At 30.5% G+C, this 27,186-nt stretch overlaps 1 protein-coding gene across 1 annotated transcript in view; it reads left to right on the plus strand.

Annotated features, from left to right (window-relative positions):
- The window catches only part of LOC143198427 (frequenin-2), a 170,903-nt gene extending 155,598 nt beyond the window's left edge, over window positions 1–15,305 (plus strand). The window contains exons 6-7 of the mRNA XM_076407625.1: window positions 5,716–5,804; window positions 15,027–15,305. Coding sequence (XP_076263740.1) covers window positions 5,716–5,804; window positions 15,027–15,191 — 254 coding nt within the window. The 3' untranslated portion in view covers window positions 15,192–15,305. The remainder of the gene's footprint in view (window positions 1–5,715; window positions 5,805–15,026) is intronic.
- Window positions 15,306–27,186: the final 11,881 nt, after the last annotated feature.

A 27,186-nucleotide genomic window follows, 5' to 3' on the forward strand; every position in this document is an offset into this window, starting at 1 on the left:
TTATTTTACAACAGTCCTTTTGAAATTCATTTATAGTATTATAGTAAAAAACTAGTGCTAAAATAACGTAAGTGCAAAATGAAGTGCGTGAAATAAACAATGTATTTATTTTATTTTTTTTATCCTCTGGAAGTAAATTAAATAAAATATTAAAAATTAAAAAATGGCAAACCATAGCGATTTAACCAAATCACCTGCACACTTTGATATACGATTAGAACAAACAGCAATAACGCAAACTCCACCATCAGAATGGACTACAGTCATTAACAAAAAACGATTGAGAAGTCCAGAAGAAGAAATCGCGAGGAAACAAACAAGAATCAGTGACTATTGGTTGCAGAAACCGATAGAGACAAAAAACAGTTTTAGCAACCTGTCCGAAGAAATTGAAGAGAACATACAACCAAGCCCTGAAAACGTTGTTCCCAAACCACCACCAATAACAGTCTATAAGGTAGGAATAATAAAAAATATCCATGACTTATTGAAAACCATTACTACGAACTACACAATTAAAACAATGAGCTATGAAACAATTAAAATCCAATTGTTCGAAGCGGATCACTTTAAAGTTCTTATAAAAGAATTAGATGAAAGAAACACCCAATACCATACATTCAGGCCAAAATCCGAGAGAACATTTAAATTCGTATTAAAAGGATTACATCACGGGACGGACTTTAACACCATCAAGGTAGCACTAGCTGAAAAAGGCCACGAGGTCGTAAATATTCACAATATACGACATCACACGACAAAAAAACCTCTGCCTATGTTTTATATAGACATAAAACCTAATGGAAATAATAAGGCGGTGTATGAAATCACCAAATTGGAAAATAATATTATTAAATGCGAACCACCACATATAAAAAGAATTATACCACAATGCACAAGGTGTCAAGCGCACGGGCACACAAAGACTTACTGTCGCAAATCATATAGATGCGTAAAATGTGCAGGAGAACATAAGACAGGAGATTGTACTCGTAAAGTTCGCGATGAAAAAGTGAAATGTGTTAACTGTAACGGAAATCATCCAGTGAACTACAAGGGTTGCGCAGTTCACAAGCAACTACAGCAGAAACTCTATCCTGCCTTAAGGGAAAAAAGGCACCAACAAAAACAATCCACTACTACCAATCTACCACTACCCACCAGAACAAGTCAACCAGACATAACTTATGCCCAAATAGTTGAAAATGGTTCAGCACAAAAACGAGAGACAATATCTCAACCTACTGAAATTAGCAACACCTCAAGATTAGAAAATATGATGGCCAAACTAATGGATCAAATGAGTACGATGCTTGGTCTACTCACAACCGTCGTAAGCAAACTTGCCTAATGCCTGAAACCAGTAGCTACAAAATCGCCGTCTGGAATGCCAATGGGCTCCAACAACACGCCAGGGAACTAAAAATGTTCGTAAATGAACAAAATATTGACGTTATGATGGTTTCCGAAACACACTTTACGGACAATAATTATCTGAAAGTTCCTAAATATAAGCTTTATCATACAAATCACCCTGATGATAAAGCACATGGAGGTGCAGTCATAATAATTCGAGATGATATAAAGCATTTCGAAAAAGAAAAATTCCGCAAAGACTACCTGCAAGCCACCAGTATAACCATAGAGGAAGCCCATGGACCATTAACAATTTCTGCGATTTATTGCCCACCTAAACATAACAACAAGGCAGAACAATTTCAAGAATTCTTCAGTACGCTAGGTAATAGATTTATAGCAGGAGGAGATTATAATGCAAAACATTTAATGTGGGGTTCAAGAATAATAACCTCAAAAGGTAGAGAACTGCTCAAAGCCATAAGGAAAGATAACTTACAACATATCTCTACTGGTGAACCAACATATTGGCCTTCAGACAGAAATAAAAAACCAGATACAATAGATTTCTGTATTACAAAAAATATTGATCCAAAAAAGTGTCAGGCAGAATCATGCTTCGACCTGTCTTCTGATCACTCACCAATAATAGTAACAATTTCTTCAAAAATTACCATCAAAGATAAACCCCCTTCTCTGTGCAATAATAGAACTAACTGGCCCTCATTTAGAGAAAACTTAGACCAAAATATCTCTCTAAACTTACCGTTACAAACTGAAATGGATATAGAAATAGCAGCAATAAATCTTACAAAAAATATACAGGAGGCAGCATATTCCGCGACTCCCAACACTGAAACATTTCCAAGAAAAAATACACATATATCATGTACAATACAGAAAAAGATAGCAGAAAAAAGAAAGTTACGACGAAATTGGCAACAGCAAAGGACTGAAGAGAATAAAAGAAAATTTAATAGGGCCATAAAAGAGCTGAGAGATCTAATCCAAATTGAACAAAACCAAGGCATTCAAGAATACCTAGAAAACTTGACATCAACTGAGGCTACAGACTATTCGTTGTGGAAAGCAACAAAAAAGCTTAGGAGATCCCAGCAGCATAACCCACCTATTAAAACAAGCGAAAATAATTGGGCGAGAAGCAATAAAGAGAAGGCCGACATTTTCTCAAAACACTTAAGAAATGTTTTTAAACCTTTCCAGTCTCAGCTACATAAAGATGACGAAAATAAAATTACTAGCTTTCTAGATTCGCCATTTCAAATGGATTTACCGCACGAGAAATTAACGGTCAAAAAAGTTAAACATACAATAATGAGAGAGATTAATATTAAAAAAGCTCCTGGTTATGACTTAATTACTGGCAAAATTTTAAAAGAACTATCAGAAAAGGCTATAAAACTATTAACATATATATTTAATGCTATGCTACGAATTAATTACTTCCCTAGTATCTGGAAAGTAGCTAAAATATTAATGATACTTAAACCAGGAAAAATACCAGAAGATGTGACCTCCTACCGACCTATAAGTTTATTACCAATAATCTCGAAAGTTTTCGAGAAATTATACATAAAAAAACTAAACTATATAATAGAAAAAAGAAAAATTATTCCAGAACATCAGTTTGGCTTTCGCAATAAGCATGGGACTATAGAACAAGTGCATAGACTTGTAAACCAAATAAACGCCGACCTAAACGCCAAAAGATATTGTTCGGCTGCTTTCCTAGACATATCTCAGGCTTTTGACAAAGTATGGCATACGGGCTTGCAGGTTAAACTAAAGAAACTTCTCCCTCATCCGGACTATCAGCTACTAAAATCGTATCTCACTAACAGACATTTTATTGTAAATCAAGGCGATGAACATACCGAATTAAATCCCATATATTCAGGAGTTCCGCAAGGTAGTGTACTGGGTCCAGTATTGTATCTTCTGTATACGGCTGATCTACCCACCACAAAAATAACTACTGTGGCAACATATGCAGACGATACAGCAATCTTAGCATCCCATGAAGATCCAGCCACAGCATCAATAAACCTACAAACCCACCTGGAGCAAATACAGTTATGGTTGAAGACATGGCGCATTAAAGCCAATGAATCAAAATCCACGCATATAACGTTTACCCTGCGTAGAAAAACATGTCCACCAGTAAATATCAATCATTGTCAACTCCCCCAAGCAGAGCATGTTAAATATCTTGGTATGCATTTAGATCGACGCCTAACCTGGAAGAAGCACATACTCTCTAAACGGAAACAACTAGGACTAAAATTATATCAAATGTATTGGCTCATTGGGCGCAAATCCAAGTTATCATTAGATAACAAGGTATTGCTGTATGAGTCTATACTCAAGCCCATTTGGACATATGGAATTCAACTATGGGGTACCGCTAGCAAATCTAATATATCCATCATTCAACGGTTCCAAAATAAGGTGTTGCGTGCCATTGTTGATGCTCCGTACTATATTTCAAATAAAGTGATACAACGCGATATTCCTCTAGAACCTATAATGAGTGTAATCCAACGTGTTTGTGTGAAGTACTTCGAAAGAGTGTCAGTGCATCCCAATGTACTCGCTAATCAGCTAAATATGCGACGTGATAGTGAAGTGCGTAGACTAAAACGTTTAACACCACCTGATCTGATTACTGGACATATGTAGAGTTTAGAATAAGCATTAGAATAAGACTAATTAATTAAGATAATATTTCATACAGAAGATTGCTTAATGAAGTGATTTTCTACATGCCATGTATATATAATATAGACATAAGAAATACTTATTGCCAATAGGGCAGATTGTGGACTCACGAAGAGTAATAAAAAAAAAATGTAAAAAAAAATTTGGCAGTAAAAAGTTCAACAGACGATCCAAGTTTTCAGAATAAAGATACAGGAAAGACTATCGTCTTTTCTGAATTGATAGTCGCCTCTTTCCATAAATGTGGATTCTCTTCCTTGGGGAGAAATTCAGGTGTAAATCCGCAGTGGCCAACAGCGTGGCGTAAAAATATGCATAGTTTGTATCGGTTAATATTGACAGTGTTAGGGCACATGTAGAACTCTTTCTTCACCTCTCCTCACTCTTTTCTCACAGCTTGTTATTCTCCATCAGGTTCTATTTGAGTTGGTCTAGTTGCTTAAAGAGAAGAGTGGTGGAGGATTTCAAATATTTGCTTCAGAAGAGGAAGCTCTCCGGTAAGGATCCGTCGCTTTTCTTCACCAGGTATTCCTCTCTTTTATTGCCGCTGATTCCAATGTGATAATTCTAAAGAGCTCATTGAATCAGAGGTGATAACCATGGTATTGTCTTGTATGTTCTGTATAATTTTCATTGCTTTATGAATCGTTAGTAGTTCAGTTGTCAATATGACCGATGAAAAGGGGTGTTGTAAAAGTGGTGGATGGCTATATTAGATGTTCTAAAAGTACCCCATTATTGAGCTCAAATAGGCCTAAGTATTAATTTGTAATCTAAAAATAACTTCGATTTGTATCCCACAATAAAATACAATTGGTTTAGTTAAAGTTCAAGTTTTTTTTGCAAGTATGTGTTTCATCCAGGTTAGACCTAGGTCTATACCCACTTCAATTTATTTTATTATTTTATTTTATTATAATCTAACTTAACAATAATATAGACGTGAAATTAACCTAAAATTTGCTTCAACTAAATTAACTAAACTTTAACTTACCTTTGCTCATTTTTATTGAGAGTACAAGATTTTATTTAATAAAAAAAAGTTTCTTCTTCTTTTCTAAAAGGGAAAATGTAATTGTAAATAACGTCACCTGCTATTTTTCATTCAGCCAGTTATTAGACATGAACATGACTGAAACTGGAACATGTGCGAAGAATATGCGGATAGAAATAGAATGACTATTAATATATGTTGACCAAAATCACCTTACCAACTACCATGTATTAACCGAGTTCTCACAATGGATACCCTGTAGTTATAACACACATCTACTTTGCTTCATTTTTTTCCTTTGAGTGACAAGTACAGTTCGCAACTAGCAAAAGCAACATTGTTAAGTTAAAATAACTATAAATACATAATTTATGGCAAATATTATCATTAAATTACTGTAATGGCTTTTCAAATTTGAATTAATTATTAATAAATTTCCTGAAAATCCATGAACGTACTAATTTATTACCATGGATATTATAATGTTAATTTAAATTTTATCGATACAATCAATCAAAATTATTGGAACCCAATTTTTTTATTAAATTCTGTTATACATATGGAATAAAAATATGGACAATAGAAATAAGTAAATATTTTAGTGTTTAACAATGTTTTTTTTTCAGGGGCATTCCGTTTGTATGACGTAGATAATGACGGATTTATAACTCGTGACGAGATGTACAATATTGTGGATGCAATTTACCAGATGGTGGTGAGTAGATTTATATCAATTATATCTGAAATTTGTTTTTACTATTAATAAAACTAAACTATATCTACAGCTTTTATAACAATTACAACTTTTTTATAAAATAATATTTCAACTTATCTTCAATTAATGTTGTAAGTCAAATATCTTTTTTGGGTTAATCTAAGGTTATATATGTACTTATCAAATATTAGATTTTGAATGTATTTTTACTTTTATCTGTTCAATATCATGTTATATTCCTTTGTTAATATATAATATTTCAGTTTTTCAATAAAGCAAGTATTTACTGGAACTTTGATCACATTTTGTTTCTATATTAGATGATTGTATTCTGAAAATGTTCCACTTTTGAAAGTGATTTACTGAGGCAAATAGATATAACCTTTTTTATGATCTACATCATGTTTTTGCTAACTTTCTAGCATCATATCGACACCATTTCGAAAGATCAATATTGGTTTGGCAGCGATCCAATCATCGATCAATTTTCGCACTTCTTCAACAATTAGAAACTTCGTATCAGTCAAGCCATACTGCATTGGTCTGAACAAATTGATAATCAAAAGGCGCTATGTCTGGTGAATACGTTGGGTACCATTGAAATTGAAACTCGTGTCCGTCATAAAATTTGTAACGTGTGACTGGGCATTGTCATTCAAGAAGTTGAATTTGGGTATTTAATGGTTTGTATTTCAGTGTTCTGAATTTAATGAATTAAATGCAATGTTACCGCATCAACTGAGTTTTAGTACATTTTTCTTATTTCAATGCTAATACAGGTAGAGTTCTAGGCGCGTTTTTTTCATTTAGTGTACCCCCGAAGGCATAATCCACATAATTAACAATTGTATAGCTGAGTAATGTATTTTGTATAATGTAATGTATTTGGAAGGTATTATTGCCGGCCATGCTTCTTTCCATAAATCCAGACAGTTCTGTTTTGAATAGCTTTCTCGACCTGAATATCTATTGCATAATATTTTGTGGCCATAATGTTCAGCAATGGGAACTACCAAATATCTATTCTCAGGCTTATTAGCTAAAAAGTAAATTACATAAAATGCAAGTAAATATTTAATTTTTTTTACCAAGTAATAATTTGAAATAGTCCATTCTTTAACATGATTTCTCTAAAACTTATTTAATTTACTTTAAGTTAGACCTTAATTGCAGCCTTTGTAGGTGTATTTGTTAGGACCTTATCCGTCAGTGTACTATGATATGGTGCATCGCCCATAGCAATAACTGATGGTTCCTCCAAGTTCCTTAAAAGGTGCTTTTCAAACCACTGCAAAAATAAGTTATGCTTCATTTCTTTATGGTAGTGACCCTTGGACTTAGAGGAAAGCACTAGTTCTACACCAGGAATAAAACCATTCCAGTTTCCAGCATGAAGAACTATATGTCTGCAATGAATTACTATTAAATATTATGACTAACAAAACCTAATCGACAATTATTCCAGCGTTTACCTTTTTCAATCAATTTTGCTGCCTTTACACTATATTTATTATCATCTTGCCATGAGTAACCCAATGCACCATTCTGAAATATCCATGTCTCATCTAAATATACAAATTTATATAACAATTCTTCCTTGATTTTGTTATATGTTTTTAAAAATTGTATTCCTTTCAAATCAATATCTGATCCCAGTTCATGGGTTATCTTTACATCACTTCAATCCTATATCACCCAACCGTATATGAGGGGATGCTCCAGATCCCTCAAATAGCTGCATATCTTTCAGATTTTTATGGATACTATCCAGACTAACAATTTTCTCTGAAATAATTGTATTAAATTATGTTTCGATTGAAAAAACTACTTACTGTTTTTATACATTTCGTATATTTTAACTCTGATACAATACAGCTAACGTCAAGCTGATCTTGATACGTCACCTGTTTCGCATATAGACGGTTTCTTTTTGGTGAATTTAAGATTTTTGAGAGATTTTATTTTTCTTTAATTTGAATATATTAGTCTCAATGTCAGTGACTTTATTTTAAGCTGTCACTCTGTATGCCACAATTTATCAAAGGTCTGATATATGTCCAAACATAAGGCCAAACAATACATTATGACATTGAAGTATAGATTTAATTTGTTTGACAGTCATTGTTCTATACATAGAATAAAGAAACTTAGAAGCGCATCTCCTATATTAAAATTGGTTCTAAGTTACGCTCGGAATCTCCGTGTGAGGACGCTTACGCATGCGCCGTATGAGTAATTTACGGCGGGAAATTTAAAAATGTTTAGCGGGAATTTTAAAAATGTATAATAAAACATTTTAGCAGGAAATAAAAAAAACTTTTAATTTTACTGGGAAAACAAAAAAATAAATATATTTAAATATATGTGAGGATGGAGGGTGAGCACGTGGTTTTTATAATAAAACTACTGGATTCTATTATGATTTATTCGAGAAACCAGCTCAGAAGATCATTCAATTGCACTTTAATTAGGACTCTTCCTTCTTCCCCAGGCCATACTCGTACCAAGACTGAGCTCCATATTTCTTGGAATATTCAAAGGAGGCCGCATCCCAACTGCTTACGGCCAATAAACGGTGTATTAATAATCAATAACGGGTAATTTTCCTTGACCATAAAGACATTGATATAATCACAGAGATATCTCCACTACCCAAAACACGTAATCCACTGACATTATCTTCTCTCTGATATTAAAAACAAACCTAAAACAAACATTAAAATAAGATAATATAACTATTAATGGTTCTGTTGTATTATTTTTTAGAATCAACTAAATTAACAACCTACCTAAATTGAAGTATATTTTATCAAATATTATAACTGTAGTTCGGCCTATACAGTCAAGTTTCTGAACTAACGACCAAAATTAGAGGTTACTACTCCAGCAGTAAAAAGGAACCTTATTATCTGCATTAATATTCTTCTGGAAGGCAAGCAGAATATCTTCGATGACAGTTTATATCCTTTGCCACTGCATTTTAATAAGGATAAAGCCATTAGTTTTTCATCCAACCTGATACAAAACTGATGGGACAGGCTGAGTTATCTGTAAATGAACATATAAATTTCAGGTTAGAACCTCCATTCTCTAATAATAAACATAAGTTTATTATTATATACTTACTTCTGGATCTTGTTGGGGTAGAAGAATCTCCTATATAACTATCAGACTCAAAAAACTAATGTGATTTAATATTGCCATTGGGAGCATATGTTCCTTGTCTTGTACTAAAGGTAAATAATCTCAATAAATATTGCTTAATTATTTCAATGCAATAAATCATTATTACTTAACAAAATACTTACTATCTAAATTACTAGTAGGAATTACATCTTGTTTCAGCCATGGCTTTCCACATTTTGGTATATAGTCTTCATCTTTAAAATGATTACAAACTTTCCTGGACCTACATAGGAGATCATAAGAAATCCCCTTAAGGTTTTCTTTTTATTACACTAATAAATTAAAATACACATAATAATCTAAAGTAATTGTCAAATATATATAAAAAACATACTGAAAAACTTGACATATATAAACAAAACAAATTATATCACCTAAAAATGACCGTTAACTGCTTAAGTTAGAATTATTAATACCGAGGCCGAACGAGAGAGAATCACACATATAGCTGTCGCATTTTTCCTTTACATTTGGCCGCGTAACGGGGATTCCGAAAAGCTTAAGCGTGAGACGCGATTTTTCCATGTAACTTTTCCCGTATTTGCAAAATCCAAATTGATGCTCTGTAACAGTATTTCGTTTTCTTAATATAATACTAAGCCCTCTTATGTATAATTTCTTAAATACTTTAAGCATTATCGGTGATAAAGAGATAAGCCAGTAGGAAATATATAGTACTGCGTTTAATATGAATATTTTTAATTTTACATCCTTCTCTGATAGTTTTTGTGAAATTTTCTCAGTTATTAGATTATATCCGGGAATTGCCAGCTCGGTTGCCGCAGTGGTAAAGGCGACAGGACAGTCCACCTACTGTTGTGGTAGTCGCGGGTTCGAATCCTGCTGAGGCATGGTCATAAATTTGTGTTTATGATTGTTTAATATTTGTGATTGTCATATGGTAAAAGTGCAAAATCCGACAGGGGACATGATCCCAGTCACGCCAGTAAGCAGACTAGGTAAGACCAGATGTCTTCTGGGAAGACCGTGGTTAGGAGTCCACGTTGTTATTTTTACTATTATTATTTGTTTAACTTCTCTGGCAATTTTCTCAGGGGGTATTTTAAGTGGGTTATTTCTAATTGAATTATTTTCATCTTTAGATAGCTCGAACATGGAAGGTTTAAATACTTTTTTGGTTGACTATTTACAATGTCAACCTTTTCTTTTTCAGGAAAATAAATGCTGAATAAAAAAAAACATTTCGAAAAGAAAACGACAAATATATTGAGACCGTCAAGGATCCAATTAGTTTCAGACATGTTCATTAGGATAGAAGTACCGTTTATAAAAATAATATTTCAACCTCATTTTGTCGTTTATACAATCTTAAACTACCCAATTTCAGTAAAATTTTTAGCCAAGAAGATATTATATAGAAATACTCGAACATTATATTCAAATTAAAATAAACTTCTTTAAAAATAATTATCTTCAGTATAATATCCTTTAAAATTTTAAATACCATTCGTAATAAAAAAGAAAATTCTTAATGTCCTCATATCCGAACTAATCACATAACGGTTGGAAGTCTCCCAGCGTAAGCCTAATATATTGGAAATTATCGTTCCCCTAGCACTCTGTCGAAAAAAATGTCATCAAGTTCATTTTATGTTGGAATAATTTATTCATATTGGTTCTGCCCCATTTGGCACGGTAATCCTGGAAAATCTGCGGCTTCTTAAAATCCCTACTTTTTCGTTCTAAAGCGGCAAATTCTAATTAAATATTGATAGTCGTTTTCTGGTAATTTTAGATATTTATGTTGAACAGAATCCCTCAGGTTTTATTTAACAATTTTAGAGGTCGATGTACGCTTTTCTTTAGTTTAGGCGTTGGCAATTCTATACAACTTGTAGTGTTAATATCAGTAACTAATTTTTAAGTTTCTGTAAACTGTGAAGTTTCAAAACACTTTCATTGTTTTGCACCTTTTGGCGTGGATTATGTTGGATATTATTGGAGTGAATCAACCAACTTACTTCGAATTTTGGCGATGAAACGTCGTCCTTGGATACCCTGAATTGTTGATATAAGATTGACCAAAATCTGTTGTTGCGCCAGAACACATTAATGCTGTGCGCAAAAGAATATTTTGTAACTATCCGTGAGATTATATCATCCTTGGGAATTAGTATGACGAATATCAGTTGAATGATTTAGTATAATTTGACAAAAGATGCTCGTGTTAATTGACGCAAATAAAGAATCAAAAAATACAATTGCGATGCATCAAAAGCTGTTTATAATACTTATTCAGGGGATGAATGCTAATAGAAAATTGAATGTAAATAGCAACCTTCGTGTTAGTGTTATGTCTAAATGTTCTGATGCGAACTGATTTGATTTGATCTGTACCATTCAAATAACTTGTTACTCATTCGCTGTCGTTTATCAAAATATTTTTCGGGTTTTAGAACCTACTCATAATCGGTAATCAATTCAAAAGTAATTTCTAGCGATATTGTCTTGTGTATGTGTGTCGTGAAATATTGTTAAATTTTGGATTTACTGCTCCATTCGCGTGACATTTTCTAGTAAGAAACTCAAACAAAAACAGTTTGATAACCGACTATTTAGGGTAATTTGAAATGGGTCAATATAGGAGAGAACAATGAACGTTGAATGGATTTTTATAAGGATTTTTGAATTTGAATCATCGAAATTCCCCTTTAATGTAAAACGATCTCCAACAATATAAAGTGCGGCTAGCAAACATGCGTATTTATTATGTTATTATGTGCTCGCATATATTTGGTTAGCAATTTCTAGTGGTAATAATGCAAAGTTTCACCGTAAATTAACTGCTAATGTAACTGGTAAATTCGACACTTTTGATATTTCCCTATATCTACGTAGTTTTTCATTCGGTAATATTAGGTTATTTAATATATTCTCTATAAATCATGGAATAATCATAATTTCATTTTCAGCATTCAACACCTTTGGTGATCGATTTGAATAAAATCTGCTGTCGAAGACCAAAAGACTTTTATAAATGTATGTGGATGCTGCTCAATCATATAATAATTTTCAGTTCCGACTCCAATGATATAAAAATTGCGATTTGGCTGTCAATAACAACAATCGGCCTGAGGCACCAACAAAAAATGGAATTTGATGAAATACAAGAGTTATTGTCGTGTATATCAGCAAGGCGTAGTATAAGCTCCTAAAACCAAAATAAATAGAATTATTGAAAAAACTTATCAACGTCATGAACGGATAGAATAAGATATTGTTGCAAAAAAATATAAACAATATTGGGTAACAAAGCTTGGCCAGAAGTTTCAAGAGTTGTTAAAGAAACATAGTTCGAACGGTAAATTTTGCCATAGCCAGCGTACTCACCTGATAACTTCTTCTAAATATTACATCTTCAGATCGATGTAGTATAGTTTTGTTGGCATACGGTGTCCAAATTATGAAGAAGTTCGAACATAGGTCGTTGCTAACCTTCTTCCAAAACGGTATCACCATGTTAATAGAAAAATGGAAAGAGTATAGAATGGTTTAAAATATTTTAATTAACTATATATTATAACAAAATCTTGTAAAGAGAGGATACGAATATGTGCATATATTACTTATAATTTCGTCAAAAATATTTTTTTATTTATTAAGTTTTATTCAATAATTCATCACTAACCTAGTTATTTGGGAATAAAATGAATTTCAGACATATATAAAGCTTATTTATTGACATTATTCAGAAGTTTATGTTATTTAATAAAACCTGTAGTATTATTGTACTCATATCTGTACCATTTAAACCTCACTGATTAACAATAATAAAAGTATTGCCTATAAATTATTTTTATAGGTTTCACAACAGATGGTGTTGCTGTGTATTAAATCTCATTGGATATCAAACTTCATGTTGAAGCATTACTAAGAGGATTCACCTTTCGGTATGTGTCCTTTCATCGAAGTGTGAAAACATCTTTTCTACGTAGACAATTTTACCCTTTTACGCCAAACTGAAGAAGCAGGCGACTGAAAGTCTTCAAATGATATGCGAAACTTATGGCAAATATGTTCAATATCAATTTCAACATGTGAATACCATTTTCGACGTTTTAGAGGTGGTGATTGTGACCGAAGACGAGGATTTGAAGGCAACACTTCATGAAACTATCAATGGGTATCGCTATTGACTACAATTGATGCGTTTGAGCCCAACACTATTCGAAAATCGTTTGCAATACGCGCAAAGATATAACAATGCTATTCTTAAGCATGACAATGCTCGACCACATGTTGCAAAACCGGTGAAAATATACTTGGAACCCGCCTTATTTTTGAGACCTTGCTCCTTCTGATTACTACCCGAACCGACGAATGATCGTGATCTATATAAGCAATGCTTTATTTCTTATGAAAATACCTGAATTGCCTGAGAGATGGGAAGAAATAGCGGCTATCGATCCATAATACTTTGAATTAAATAGGTTGTGTCAATTTTTAATATAAAAGTTATAATTAAAAAACTATTAAAGCTAATTTATGGTGCTAATATATTAATAGTAATATTGTTAATTCCTTTTAAATAAACACGTCTTCAATTCAAATTACGGGGTTTATAAAGAATATTAAATTCATAAAAATATTCTGAGAGTTGTATCTTTAATTCATAGTAAACTCTACAATTTTACGACCTTTTTACTATTTCCAGTCAAATTAACACAAGTTCATGAGAATTTCAGGAATTATAAAGAATTTTACGTTGAATGGCAGTAAAATAATATTTGCAGATTAGACATATTTTGTTTTAAGTTATATAATGAAGAATGTATTTTCAAAAACATTTTAGTTTCATTCACCCCAAAATATAAGAGCTTTTTAATCTTTTGGATAAAAATAAATGTTGGTACCTCCTCTACATATTGAAGCAATGAGCTATTTTCCTCATTTTTCCTCTCAGATGATCGCAGATTAATGACCATTATATGAAATAAGTCTTGCGTTGTATCGGAGAGTAGTATAATCATTCTCACATTTTTTCACTAATTTTTGAGTTATATAACAGTGAGAATGTATTTTTCCTATACAAATAAAATGAAATAGAATGAAAACTTTTATGCACATAGTCATCGCTTTTAGCATTTTCAGTGTTTGAAACGTGAAAAGTGATTTCTAGTTTGATTAGAATTTTGAGAACACCATTCTTATTAACACATCGTATTTATTATAAAGTATTATTTTATTATGAAGCGAACATTGGTGGCATACCTGATATTTTGCATTTTTGACAACTATGTTAGCAATGTGTAGTTATTATATATATCTTATATATCCCAAATTAATTGCATCAAGCCACTCATTGAATAATGGAAGATTACCAATTGAATAAATTCAATAATAGAAGAAAACAAACACTAGAAGAAGAGTCTAATTATTTATAGTCAAGACATTATTGTAAGGTTTTAGCGAATCCATCATCTTGGTTAGTAGACTAAAAAATGATTGAAGCTGATTTTTTTGAAATTATATTTTACGGCCTCCTTTTTTCCAAGCAGCGTTTATTTTAACTAGAGCTACTGCTTAATGTGGGCTCAGAATCATGAACCTCGGCATTAAGCCTACGGATTGTTTACGTTAGAGACAGACAGACTTAGGGACAGCCTGGTTATTTGTGCAACTGCGATGATTTTTCCTTGTTGGATTACACTGTTATCTAGAGAAGTTGAGTGATTGTAATTATACACAAACGTAAAGCACATCCGTTCATTGCAACATTTGAATATGCAGCTATCGCAGTCTTTGTTTAGCTTTAGTCACTCTAGCAGAAGTGGGTCTTTGCATCACAGGAGGTAAAGGGATAGAACGCACCAATATGGTGAAAAAAGTAACAGCATGATTTTGTAATGTTCTGAAGAAGATGTAAAAGATAAGAATAATCTTCTATAAGCTACTAAACGGATATTTTATTATCGCGAAATGTCATTATTTTCTTTAATAAAATATAATATACTACGAATATATCTCTGAATATCCCATATAACCCCAAGAGAACTAACAGGTATATTTTTTCAGGGCCAACAACCATCCGAAGACGAGAATACACCGCAGAAACGCGTTGACAAGATTTTCGACCAGATGGATAAGAACCACGACGACCGTCTCACGCTGGAAGAGTTCCGAGAGGGCTCCAAAGCGGATCCCCGAATCGTTCAGGCCCTGACAATGGGGCCCGAATAGCATAAGGACGAAGGCATCAAGCCTGAACCAGTTTAATTTTTCGTTGCTACATACTTGTACAGGGCGTTTCAGTTCGATTCTAGCAGCATTTTCGCGTACTAGCAGTGACAGGAAAGCGATTAGTGCCAAAATCTTGATAGTCATCTTCGCCATCATCTTGCTGATCAATCCTGAAAATCCCTGTATCGTTTGAGTTTTCAGTTTGGTCGTTGGTATGAGAAGATTAACGTTAAAGATATGTTTTTCTTCATAAAAGCATAATTCGGACCGTAATTCGTAAGAGCATCGTCAAACGATTTGTGAGATAAGCTGGGATTTGATACACAGCTGTAGTTCATTAATTTATTAATAATTGCAGTGTTTTGTACATGCAGCTTTTTACAATTAACTAAATTAAATTATAGTTAACGTAGCGAATTAACAATAAAGCAATATAGGAACTATTTGGTCATCGGACATTGATTTATAACTATTACTGTGCCGAGAAATATGTATGTATCTTCCATTTGAGTGAAAACAGAATCATTTTACTCATAATAGCAGTTGTATCATTTAAGTAGTCAGCAAACATAACTCGTAACTCGAAATTCAATGCATTAATTAAAATTCCTAAGAAAATATTTAAAATTTCTTGACAAAAGAATAAATAAAATTATTTAACTATTGATTCTATAATTAATAAAAAAAATCTGGAAATAAAAATTTGGAAAGTATATAACAAACAAATTTAAAAAAAATTCAAACCAATATTGAAACTATTTTCTATATATTATAATACTACGTTTTAGGATTTATCAGGACATATGGCCTCAAATGAGTATTACCATTATAAATTTTGCTTCAAAACAAAATAATTTTTTATGTTCTTCGCCTATCTATCATAAATTTTTCCGAAGTTACATCATGTCGTAGGTAATTTTTTTTAGTTATAGATTTATATTTTCGCCACTATTTTTTGAACGTAGATATCAATACCATAAATTTTTACACATACTGTTGGTATCAAATCTAGTTATAATCTGATCAATTAAGTTTACTTCATCAATATATATTTATTTAAAACGGACCTGAAATATAATAAATTAAATATGAATATTTTATAAAAAAGTCAATGATAGTTTATATTAAATATGCCGAACATTATATGTATCAAAAAACATGTGAAAAAATCTTAAATGAAATGAAATATCAGGAAAATTAAATAGAAAATTAAAGATATTCTGAAATTTTTAAAAATATTGTTGGTATAATTAAAACCTGATATTAGTTTCTGACCAATATTATGTGAAAGTATTTTTTAAAACTATGTTTAAAACATTTGGATCAATATTTTTATAGAAATTACTTGGTTCATATCTATTAAAAGCATTATATCAGAATTATTACACTAATTCAAAGCATTACAGACATTATTTGATCATAGGGATACTAAATATTAAATATGTCGACCAAATCATGTTTTATAAAATTTCTTCATTAGTTTGTGATGTCTAATGATGATTGAGCGATAATGATAATCAATATATGTCACAAATTATGTACAAGTTTCTCTATATTACTGATTATCAATTTATATATATATATATATATATATATATATATATATATATATATATATATATATATATATATATATATATATATCAAAAATTGTGTCTCAAAAACTGCGTGTATATTATGAAAATATTATATATATATATATATATATATATATATATATATATATATATATATAATATATATATATATATATATATATATATATATATATATATATATATAATATATATATATATATATATATAATATATATATATATATAATATTTTCATAATATACATATATATATATAATATATATATATATATAATATTTTCATAATATACACGCAGTTTTTGAGACACAATTTTTGATATATATATATATATATATATATATATATATATATATATATATAAATTGATAATCAGTAATATAGAGAAACTTGTACATAATTTGTGACATATATTGATTATCATTATCGCTCAATCATCATCACAAACTAATGAAGAAATTTTATAAAACATTATTTGGTATATATATATATATATATATATATATTATATATATATATATATATATATATATATATATATATATATATATATATATATATATATATATATATATATATAATATTTTCATAATATACACAAAGATTTTAAGACACAATTATTGAGTAATATAAATGGAAAACACACCTCAACTTAAATGAAATCGATATATTTATATTTAATCAGTTGTGAATTATCAAAATGAAGAAAAAATCAATTCAGCCAAGTCTAATAATACCTAAAATTTTATTACTATATCTTTGAAAATAGAAAGTAAAACCGAATATAGTTAAAAGTGCCAATATTTTCAGAAATTCTCATACTTCTCAAAATAGAAATCTGAATAATAATTAATGATGAAAGTATTGCCAGATGATTTGTGAAAAATCGTTTTGTTTTAATAATTTTCTAGTAATTGTAGTAGTTTTCTTCAGAAATATGATTTATATTTTCCTAATATTTTCCGGATTTATACAATTAATATTGTTTACATTGACAAATAAATTTTCCATTTTAATATTAAATTGACATACAATGCCCGAGATAGATGAGCTATTGTTATTTTTTACTTAACATTCGATTGTAATGATGGATAAGCCATTGTAGTTTATAGGAAATTATTTTAAAACTTGTTTCGTGACTATATACAATGCAGAATTTCCTTTTATATTAGAAATAATGGCTCAAATACATAATAGCACATTATTATTTCGGATGGTTTGAACATTTATTGAATTAAAATAGAATAGTTATTGAAATATTTTATTGTATTGAAAGGCAATTTGGTAAAATTGTTTCTAAAATTTGTTGGTTGATTGGGATATATGAGTCTACATTTAACATTGGTTTCAATATTGGTTTTCATTTGTTTTATGTTAAAAATATTTCCTGCTATTCATTGATATTTTCTGTAAAACTTATATTATTCTGGTTTTGTCAAGTAACACAGCTGATTTTTACGAACACAAGCTTTAGTTTCAAAATATTCCAATGAATTTTTTTAGAGTTCTAATATAATTCATTAAACATCACTATTTATAAAAATATGGAAACATTAATTTTAAAATTTCAGGAATATACATATTTGAGGTTTAAATATTTTAGTAATATATTTTATGCTATAGAAATTTGCACAAATGTGTGTCTGAATTTCGAAAATTTAACTTAGCTTAACATTTATTAAAAATATGCCTGTAATCAGTTGATCCTATTTAAGCAACATTTCAGAATTAGAAAAAAAACCCAACGAAAATAAATTTAAAAAGTCTTAATAAAAAAAAAGGTTAATTTAATTTTTTGGGATATGTGAAAACACAAAATGACACTTCTTTAAAAGCGTCTAATTGTTTATTAAAACTCACATTATTTACTATAATTTATTATGTTTTTATGTTGTTTTAAATATCGAACAAATGAAAATTGTATGGAGAAAGGTTTGATCTTTTCGTTTCAAAATTATTACATTTATAAAAATATCACTGATCCACAAAATATTTAAAATAAAATAAAAAGCTCGTGTCTGTTTCTTTTAAATTTTTTTTTATATTTATTAATTTTAAAAATAATATACAATTTCACATTATGTGAACATTGTTATGGGAAATATATAACACAATTATTGGTTTATAAGCAACTGAGATATTGAAAAAATTATTATAAATTTGGAATAATTTTTCACTCAAAAATATTAGTCCCTTTTATAGCGAATTTGAGTTAGAAAATATTAGTTTTTTCGAACAATCAAGCATCAAATCTTACGGATATTAATTTTTTTTACCGAATTGTATGTAAAACTGTAGAAATCCCTAATAATTCTAAAAATATCGATTCGAACAAACCTACACTTACTAAAAGTTAAATTTGTATCATCCTATCAAAATAATTAAATATATTTTCAATAAAACATATTTTCACTAATATTGTAAGGATACATGTAAATATCAGGAGGCTGATGTATAAATAAACATGAAAATTAAACTACAAAAGGTGAAAAATAGTAAGGGCTATTATCAAATATGTCATGATATTTTTTCAGTAATATTGTGAGAGAAATCCTAACTATTAATGTTTGTATTAAGAAAGAGAATAAAAAGTCATAGCCAACATGAAAAAAAAAACAATATATCAAAAATATTCTAGTGCCACAACAAGCCTAATTTAAACTAAATTTTTGAACCTTCTGTCTTGGTCTTAATATATTAATTATATTATGCAGAAAAATCTAGCATTTTATTAAAACAAAATTAACAAGAACCACGAAACCGGTTACCAATCCAGATAAAAGTTGATCTCTTCGAACCATTCCTATCTCCTATTTTAATTTTTCTACCTAATCCAACACTATCCAGTATCGCTAGGAAACTTCTAATATCGCCCAGATTAGGCTGCCCGATAACCGGCAAAGGTCAAAATAATTTACCAATGCGCTTATAATATCGCCGAAGCCGTAATTCTCCGGGGGTCTATTGTGGAAAAGTCATCGGATCCCAGAAGGCGACTTCGTTTTAACTCCCCGAATAATTTATTCGTATTGGCTCCAGGTCGTTTCACCCCGTAATCGCTGTGACGTTTTTTTCGGTTTGTTTAAACAAGTCCGTTGGAGAGATGCTTTTAATGAAACAAAAAACCTCATCGGGAATATGGGGATGAAAGCATCTCGGCATATTTATTTCTTGGAACGTCTACAGCTATTAAATCATTTGTTTTCTTGTACCGGTAATTTATCTTTGTTCCTGTTTCTTTCGTTGGACTGTTACAAATGTCCCGTTTTAATCATTGCTCTCTTGGTCCTACAGAAATGATCATTATTTTTTGTTGTATAGTGATAGATACTTTATTAAATTAAAAGGAGACATAAATCGAATTTGTTGATATACAAAATGGGTTCCCAACTATTTCTAATGGAGACAGGGATGTCTGAGTTCACAAAATGAATGTATCATAACATAAACACATGTTTGAATAGCCATTACATCTCTACAAGGAATTAAATTCATTGGCAAATATGTTTTTTAGATTTGGCAGAAGTGGCAGTACTTCATGATGCTATGAGATTTCTTTCTTAGCTTTTAAAATAATAATTTTTAACTAATACTATGATGTTGTATTAGTTATAATAAACTAAAATAAATCAACACCTTTAACTAAGCAAAATCTACTTTTCCTATAAACAGTTGCTTTCTTTCTTCTTTAAGAGCTACAATTACTAAACCTACAATTATTTTACCATGAGCTAAACTTTCATTATCCTATCCAAATATTAATAATTATAATTAATTTTCCATCAATACTGTAAAATAAAATGAAAGTATCATGATGTTTTTGTATAAATAATGAGTGAGAATGATTAATAAATGAATGAAATAAACTTCAAATCAATAACGCGGTCAAGTGGTACAAGTTCTGGCGAGTGCAGATTAACTTAAGTAAAAGTCGAACTATTATGTTCCATCGCCTCCAGACTGAAAAGGTTCCCATTCCTTGGCTCCAGAAAGCTATTTACCTCAGTCTCCATTTCAACTGTATGTATAGCAATAGCATGTATAGTAAGCTCTTTCCACTAATCCAGAGAAATAGAATAACTATCCATCCCTGAAGGCAACCCTGTAGAAATTGGTTGTTCGATGAGTGTGCCCATACGAACCCCAAGACAAATCCAGCAATTCCAAAAAAAACTGATTAACTATCTAAATAAACGTTAATTTTTCTTTATTTGAGCTATATTTTACCACATATCATTAAATACGTCTGATATCTGTAATCTACACAATAACTTTTTAACAATACATTATTTCAAAAATACTTAAAAGCTAAAAACTGATTGTTAATCCACATCAACGTTGATTATCTAGTCTAACTACGCCATTACAGCATAATTTGTTATCTTAAATTTGTGGCTGTCCAGTTTTCTTAGATTAGTTATACTATATTACCCTGATTTTATTACTAATTTTCACTGAAAAATTTATATTTTTTTAAATGGCTACTAAAATGCTGTTTTCCGGCATTTCTACATTTGTATTTTTTATTAAAAAAATATGAGAATTAAACATTACAGTAACCGTGTTAAATATATGTCGTCATTATTGGGCTATATTTTAATGTTTATAAAATTAAAGTGACCCATACTGTTAACTGAAAATAACCTACGTAATCTCTTTTTGTGACTCTTAGTAAATTTGCTAATTCTATTCCAAGTTTGTTCACTTCTTGATATTCCGTTTTCAAACCTCTGATTCTGTATTCTTTCTGTTTATGCACACATAGCAGATTTATTGAAATTCTAGTATAAATATCTAGTTGAGACTTTATGTTATCATACACATTTTATTCTGCATTCAGATGAGCTAAATATCGGCTTCTAGTTTTATTATAATAAAAAATTGGGTATTTGCACCTTGATAAATGATGATTATTCTAAACTTATGGGTCATTAAAATTTAGTTAAAAAAATTATTTGAACTTTTTTTACTTTTTTAAATTAACTTTGTTCTTTTTTGGTGGTGTATTAATATGTTGAATTACGTCATTCTTGTAATGTTCTTCGATTACATATTGTTTTTATTTTTGTACAGATAGTAAAACGGGTTTGGAAATATCATGTAATATTTCGAACTAAGATATAGATCTTCAGATTCCTTGAAATTTAGTATAAAGTTTATATCTAATTAAAAAATCCACCTAATAAAGCTTAACGGCTTCATTAACATTTTATTCTCATTTTCGGTCAGGTTTAATATCAGCTTCATGCTTCTTAATCATGCCAAGCTTTAGCCAACACGAATGAAAACACTTGTTCGGGCGTTGTAAATTTATAGTTAATAATCTGGAAATTGTAAGACACCTTTATGGCTTCTGGTGGTTTTCGTTTAGAGCACTTGTTGACTTTTGACTCAGGCATCATACACTCGCGTGACCATGTTTAATGAGCAATGACACGCGACATTTGCATATCGGCGGTACGTGTGGGACTTTTACTTTCAGATTGAAATCAGGGCGTCAAAGGGAAACGAGAATTGTTATCAGTTGGAGAGATATGACGCTGGTGACTGAAAATAACATTTTGATATAGTTTTAAGGTGTGTTTTATATGTTTTCTTGTCGTTAAATTTTGGTTAAATGCAAATGGATATGAATCTGGAGGTAAGATTGGCCATGATAACTTTTCCTAGTGGTTATTTTCCCCATTTCTAGTATATTCTGCTTGATAAATTTTGTTTTTAGTGAACATCTTGAATAGTGGATAAGCTAAATACATTAAAAAACTAGTATCCGTGTTCTTTGTAATTAATTTATCATTGAATGTACCCCCGTTTCATTTTAAAGCATGGCAGAGTTTTAATTTAACAAAACAACCAGGAACATTGCTTTGGCTATCAAGAATTTTATTATTTGTGCAACCTTATCAAAATATGTTTATATAGTAGAGTTTCTTGTTGGGTGATACTTTGGATTATCGATCTAGCAATCACCACAATTTTGTGAGCCTCCAAGTTCTCTTCGTTTACTTCTAACATTTCACTTGAGCTTGAAATCCAGTTTTGTATCTGAAATCCATTTGTGTATTTAATTTTATTCGCCTTTTCTAGTCTAGTTAGTAATGTTATTGATAACTATTTATACTCTAGTTACAGTTGCCTCGATTTTGTTACTTGTAATGCATAATTGCTAGCAAATATAGCCATTAAAAAGTAATTCACGTTTAGGAATATTACTGGTTTAGAATAAATACAAAATTAGGTCAACGAAACTACATAATGGTACACCCGTGTGTATGCGTTGCAAATCTGAACATTTGTCACCGTAGCCTATTCTAAAGTGACGATAATATGATAATATAGGGCTCCAGAATCTCGCTTTTCTAATTCTCATCTGGTTAGGTAACTGAAACATCCTATAATAAACACTTCTTGTTTCCTGTAAACATATTCAGTCTTACCAGCGTGGTATATATATGCAAATACATTGATTTATTCTCAATGATATTTTGCCATTGTCCATTCCAATAACATCAGTATGTACTTTGTCTATTTATCCAAAAATATCTTAGTGACTATGAACCCATCAGATGTGGCTGATATATGAGTTCAACTTATCTTATTTAAACTTACTGTCAAATACAAATAAAGTAAAAACTACAAATACCTAAAATAATATTCATTTAGATATTAATTTATATATATTTATATTAATTTATAACATCCATTGACTCTTTGATCCATTAACCTCTTTAGCTTTTTAAGAAATCTTCTAAAAATTTATATAATTATTATAAACAATAATATTAAAATAAAATATAATAACTATAAAAAAGTAATACAAAAAACTATGGTATAAAATTACAAATCACAAAAGTAAAGTAAAACAAATAAGTTATGGTTTAACAGATTAAGTTAAATATAACTTTTATATATGAACATGAATATGAATTAGGTACCAATAATGAGTATGAAGTAAAATGTAAAAAAATTTGGAATTTTGGAATGGGATCAACTGTTTTTTTTTTGAAAGTATACAGTATAGTATATGTAACTTTTATTGATAAAATCATAATCAGTAATAATTCAGCTATGAAATATATACTTCAAAACCAAAATTGTTCGTAAATTCTCAAATAATAACTAATTGACAGAATACAAGCTGTAGTATCAATAACAGAATTTATATGATGAATGAGATCAATGATAATTACTAAATTAAACATAAATCACACTCTATTAGCCTTTTTTCTTTCAATATCTGCATATATTTCGTGGCAGCATTCTTCCTATGCTTAGCATTGGATCAAATCCTCTAATGGTGGATGAAAGCGTATTTCTGAACGGTAAATACAGTGCCAATCTCTTTTTTTACAGATGAATATTTAATTTTTAATCCAGACCTTCTTTTATTTTTCTTCTTCTTCCTCAGATTTTTTATCATCAGTTTTCTTTTTCTCTTTCAACAATTTTTTGTTAGTTCTTCCTTAACATCATTTTTGAAAAGATTTATCTTACTCTGGGTTGATGTTAAATGCAAAATTAATTTTTTAATTATACGAAATTTCTTAGTTGTGGTTGAAGAATTTCTTTAATAAATCCAGTAATGTTACGTGATTGGATTGTATCAGCTTGTTGTGAACTAGTACAACACTGTATCTCTGCGTCGACAACAGCACTTTAACTTGCTCTAGATGTACTGATTCAGTACTTGATTATTGGTATTGTGATTATACTTGTGTACTTACGGATTTCATTTAGAACTCCACAATGACAATGGTTATCTATAAACTTGTTGTCCGGTATCATATTAGTATTTAATGGAAACACTACAGTCTTTTCAAAGCCTTTTACCGCCTTTTACAGTCTGATTCCAAGCCTGTTCGAAATTTCCTTCGAAGGCGACCTATGTGATCTCTTGATTTGGACGTGCATGTTTCCATGATGTAGCTTGTTGATTTAAGCAATTTTGAAAAACGATCTATCTGCAGGTTGTAATGTACATATTGTCTGTAGAGGAAAAAGTGCCATTGAGTAGCTCATGCGAGTTCAAAATCAGAATAATTTTTCCTTGGGTATAGTACGGATTAAAATGTAACCATAATTGAAGGGCTTCTTTATGTATCCTTTCCTGTCATAAGAATTTTGGTACCGGGTGACATAAAAATGAGAAAATCTCGCTTGTGCATATAATTTTCCGCAGAATAAATGAACTGGTGACATGCTGCATTAATACAGGCCGGTTGCATTTTTGCCTAGTTCAACATTTGTCATAATCACAACATCTTTTACAACCTTTTGGGTTAAGCGGGATTCCCACTTCATCAACAGGTCTTCATCTTAAATTGGTCTGGTCTACTACTGTTTCTAAACTCTTCGGCTACTTTTTTTCTGTTCATACCATGATTCTTTGCGACAATCCCTTTGTTTTCCGAATAATTAAGTCCTTATTTCATTTCATTTAAAACCAGTCCTAACCTGCTATTCCTACTTCTCTCTTCTCTGTATTTATGGTTAATTTTTTTTCACGTTCTGTGAATTCAAATGCATATTTACAAAACTGCGTTGGGTGTAATATAAGTCAGCAGCCAGGCGTAAGATTAACTCTTTAGACAGGACTATTTACAATCTTAATTTTGTTTTTATTTTGTTAAATGTTTAGAGAAAATACTTATTTTACTTTGTGTGCTATAGTTTATTGTTGCCCCCAAAAAGATTCAATCCCAGTTTGGATTGGTAAACTCTTTGTTATTGATGGGAGTTAATGACCTTCAAGTTTTGGAGCCGTCAACAACAAAATCTGTTTTCCTTGAACGGATGTTTACGCTTATTTTTCAAGTAAAAGATCGACTAATTAGTTAAGGCATTCATGTTACTTAAACAAATATATGCTTAAAACGAAATATATTTATATAAGTCGTCAAAAAGTGAATCTCGCGCTTTAGACCAAGACTTCAAGTGGAAGAAGTTTACCGCCCTTTAAATCAATTTTATTCGCAATATTACTGTACCTCAGCCTCGTATGGTGAAGTTCGAAATAGTCTTTCAAGGTCGTGTAAAGTTAGAATAACCGTTTGTACTTAGGGGTGCTTGGTGCACGACTTCATGTAGACAACTGTCGAGCTGCCAAACAACTATTTGATATTCCAGCTCGAACAGTTCCGACGGCACAGACATCAACAAGCACAAGCAGATGACAATCATATATGCGTTGTTTGTGCTTTTTGTATAACCCAAGAAGTAGGCGTAAAGAAGATAAGTACGATACATTTTATAGCTTTTAAAAGTGAGAGATACAGTTTAGTATATGAATTAAAAAACTATATGTGCTAGTGGAAATATATTAATAAGTTAATCGATTGATAACATTCTCACTTATCACGATAGAATGTAAAACAACAAAGTTACCTCACAAAATAGCGTTTTTCAAAAAGCATTTATCTAAAAAGTGCCGCTTTCATCAGTAAATTTCGATTTTTGCTGCCCTGTAGTAACCTTTCAATTATGTAGGCTAACAAGAAGTATAGTCTATAAAATGTAGCAGTGAACGAGCAATATAAACGTAGCAATGTTGCAGCATTTAACTATGACATTTTACCCATTTTAGTTTATTTTAGCATTGATATATAACAACATTCTAATATAAATAAAATAACAGTTTTAACACTACAGTACATTTGATGCATATATTATCGAAGAGCTTAAACCACAGTTAATTTATTAAACAGCCACATGTGTGTAGGTTAGAGTTATTTTGTTATATTTACATTAAGATCTTTTCTAAATCACCTCTGAAAGCTTAAACTGCCTAATTAATTTTTGTACAACTAAATAATGTAATGCTCATATTTATTCTGAACGATTCTCTACAGTTTTCTTATAGTAATTATATACTCACGCTTAGTTATTTCCACTCTCATCATCCTGTCTTGGTATTGTAAGAATCATAATCCCACATCCAGAAAGTTTCATTCGCTTACATTCTGAGCCACTATTCATGTCAATAAATAAGCTGTTAATTTCCATTTATATTATAACATTTCATTTATATTTGACCAGTAATAATTTGAAATTCCCCACTACCTAACATGGTATCTTGAATACTTAATTGATGCTTTCCATTGTATTAAAACATTCCTTAATTATAGTCTTTGCCGACCACTTGTTGGGACCTTGTTAGATTTCTATTTCTAATATAAAGAACAATATATTTGTAATACTTTAGTAAAACAAATTATGCTTTACAAAACCTAATTAAATGTTATTCTAACTCTTACTTTTTTTCATCGACTTTTGTTGAGAGGTAATCTGCTTCCGACTAACTATTTACTTGGCCTCGACATTTTCAACCAAGTATAAAACAGCGATTTGAAATGTATCGAAAGAAGTAAAAAGCGCTAAAACAACGTTTGCCGGATTATAACC

Source organism: Rhynchophorus ferrugineus, unplaced genomic scaffold, assembly GCF_030347505.1.
Source record: "Rhynchophorus ferrugineus isolate W39M unplaced genomic scaffold, kcgeb_rfMv2 rfM6, whole genome shotgun sequence".
NCBI classification, from domain to species: Eukaryota; Metazoa; Arthropoda; class Insecta; order Coleoptera; family Curculionidae; genus Rhynchophorus; species Rhynchophorus ferrugineus.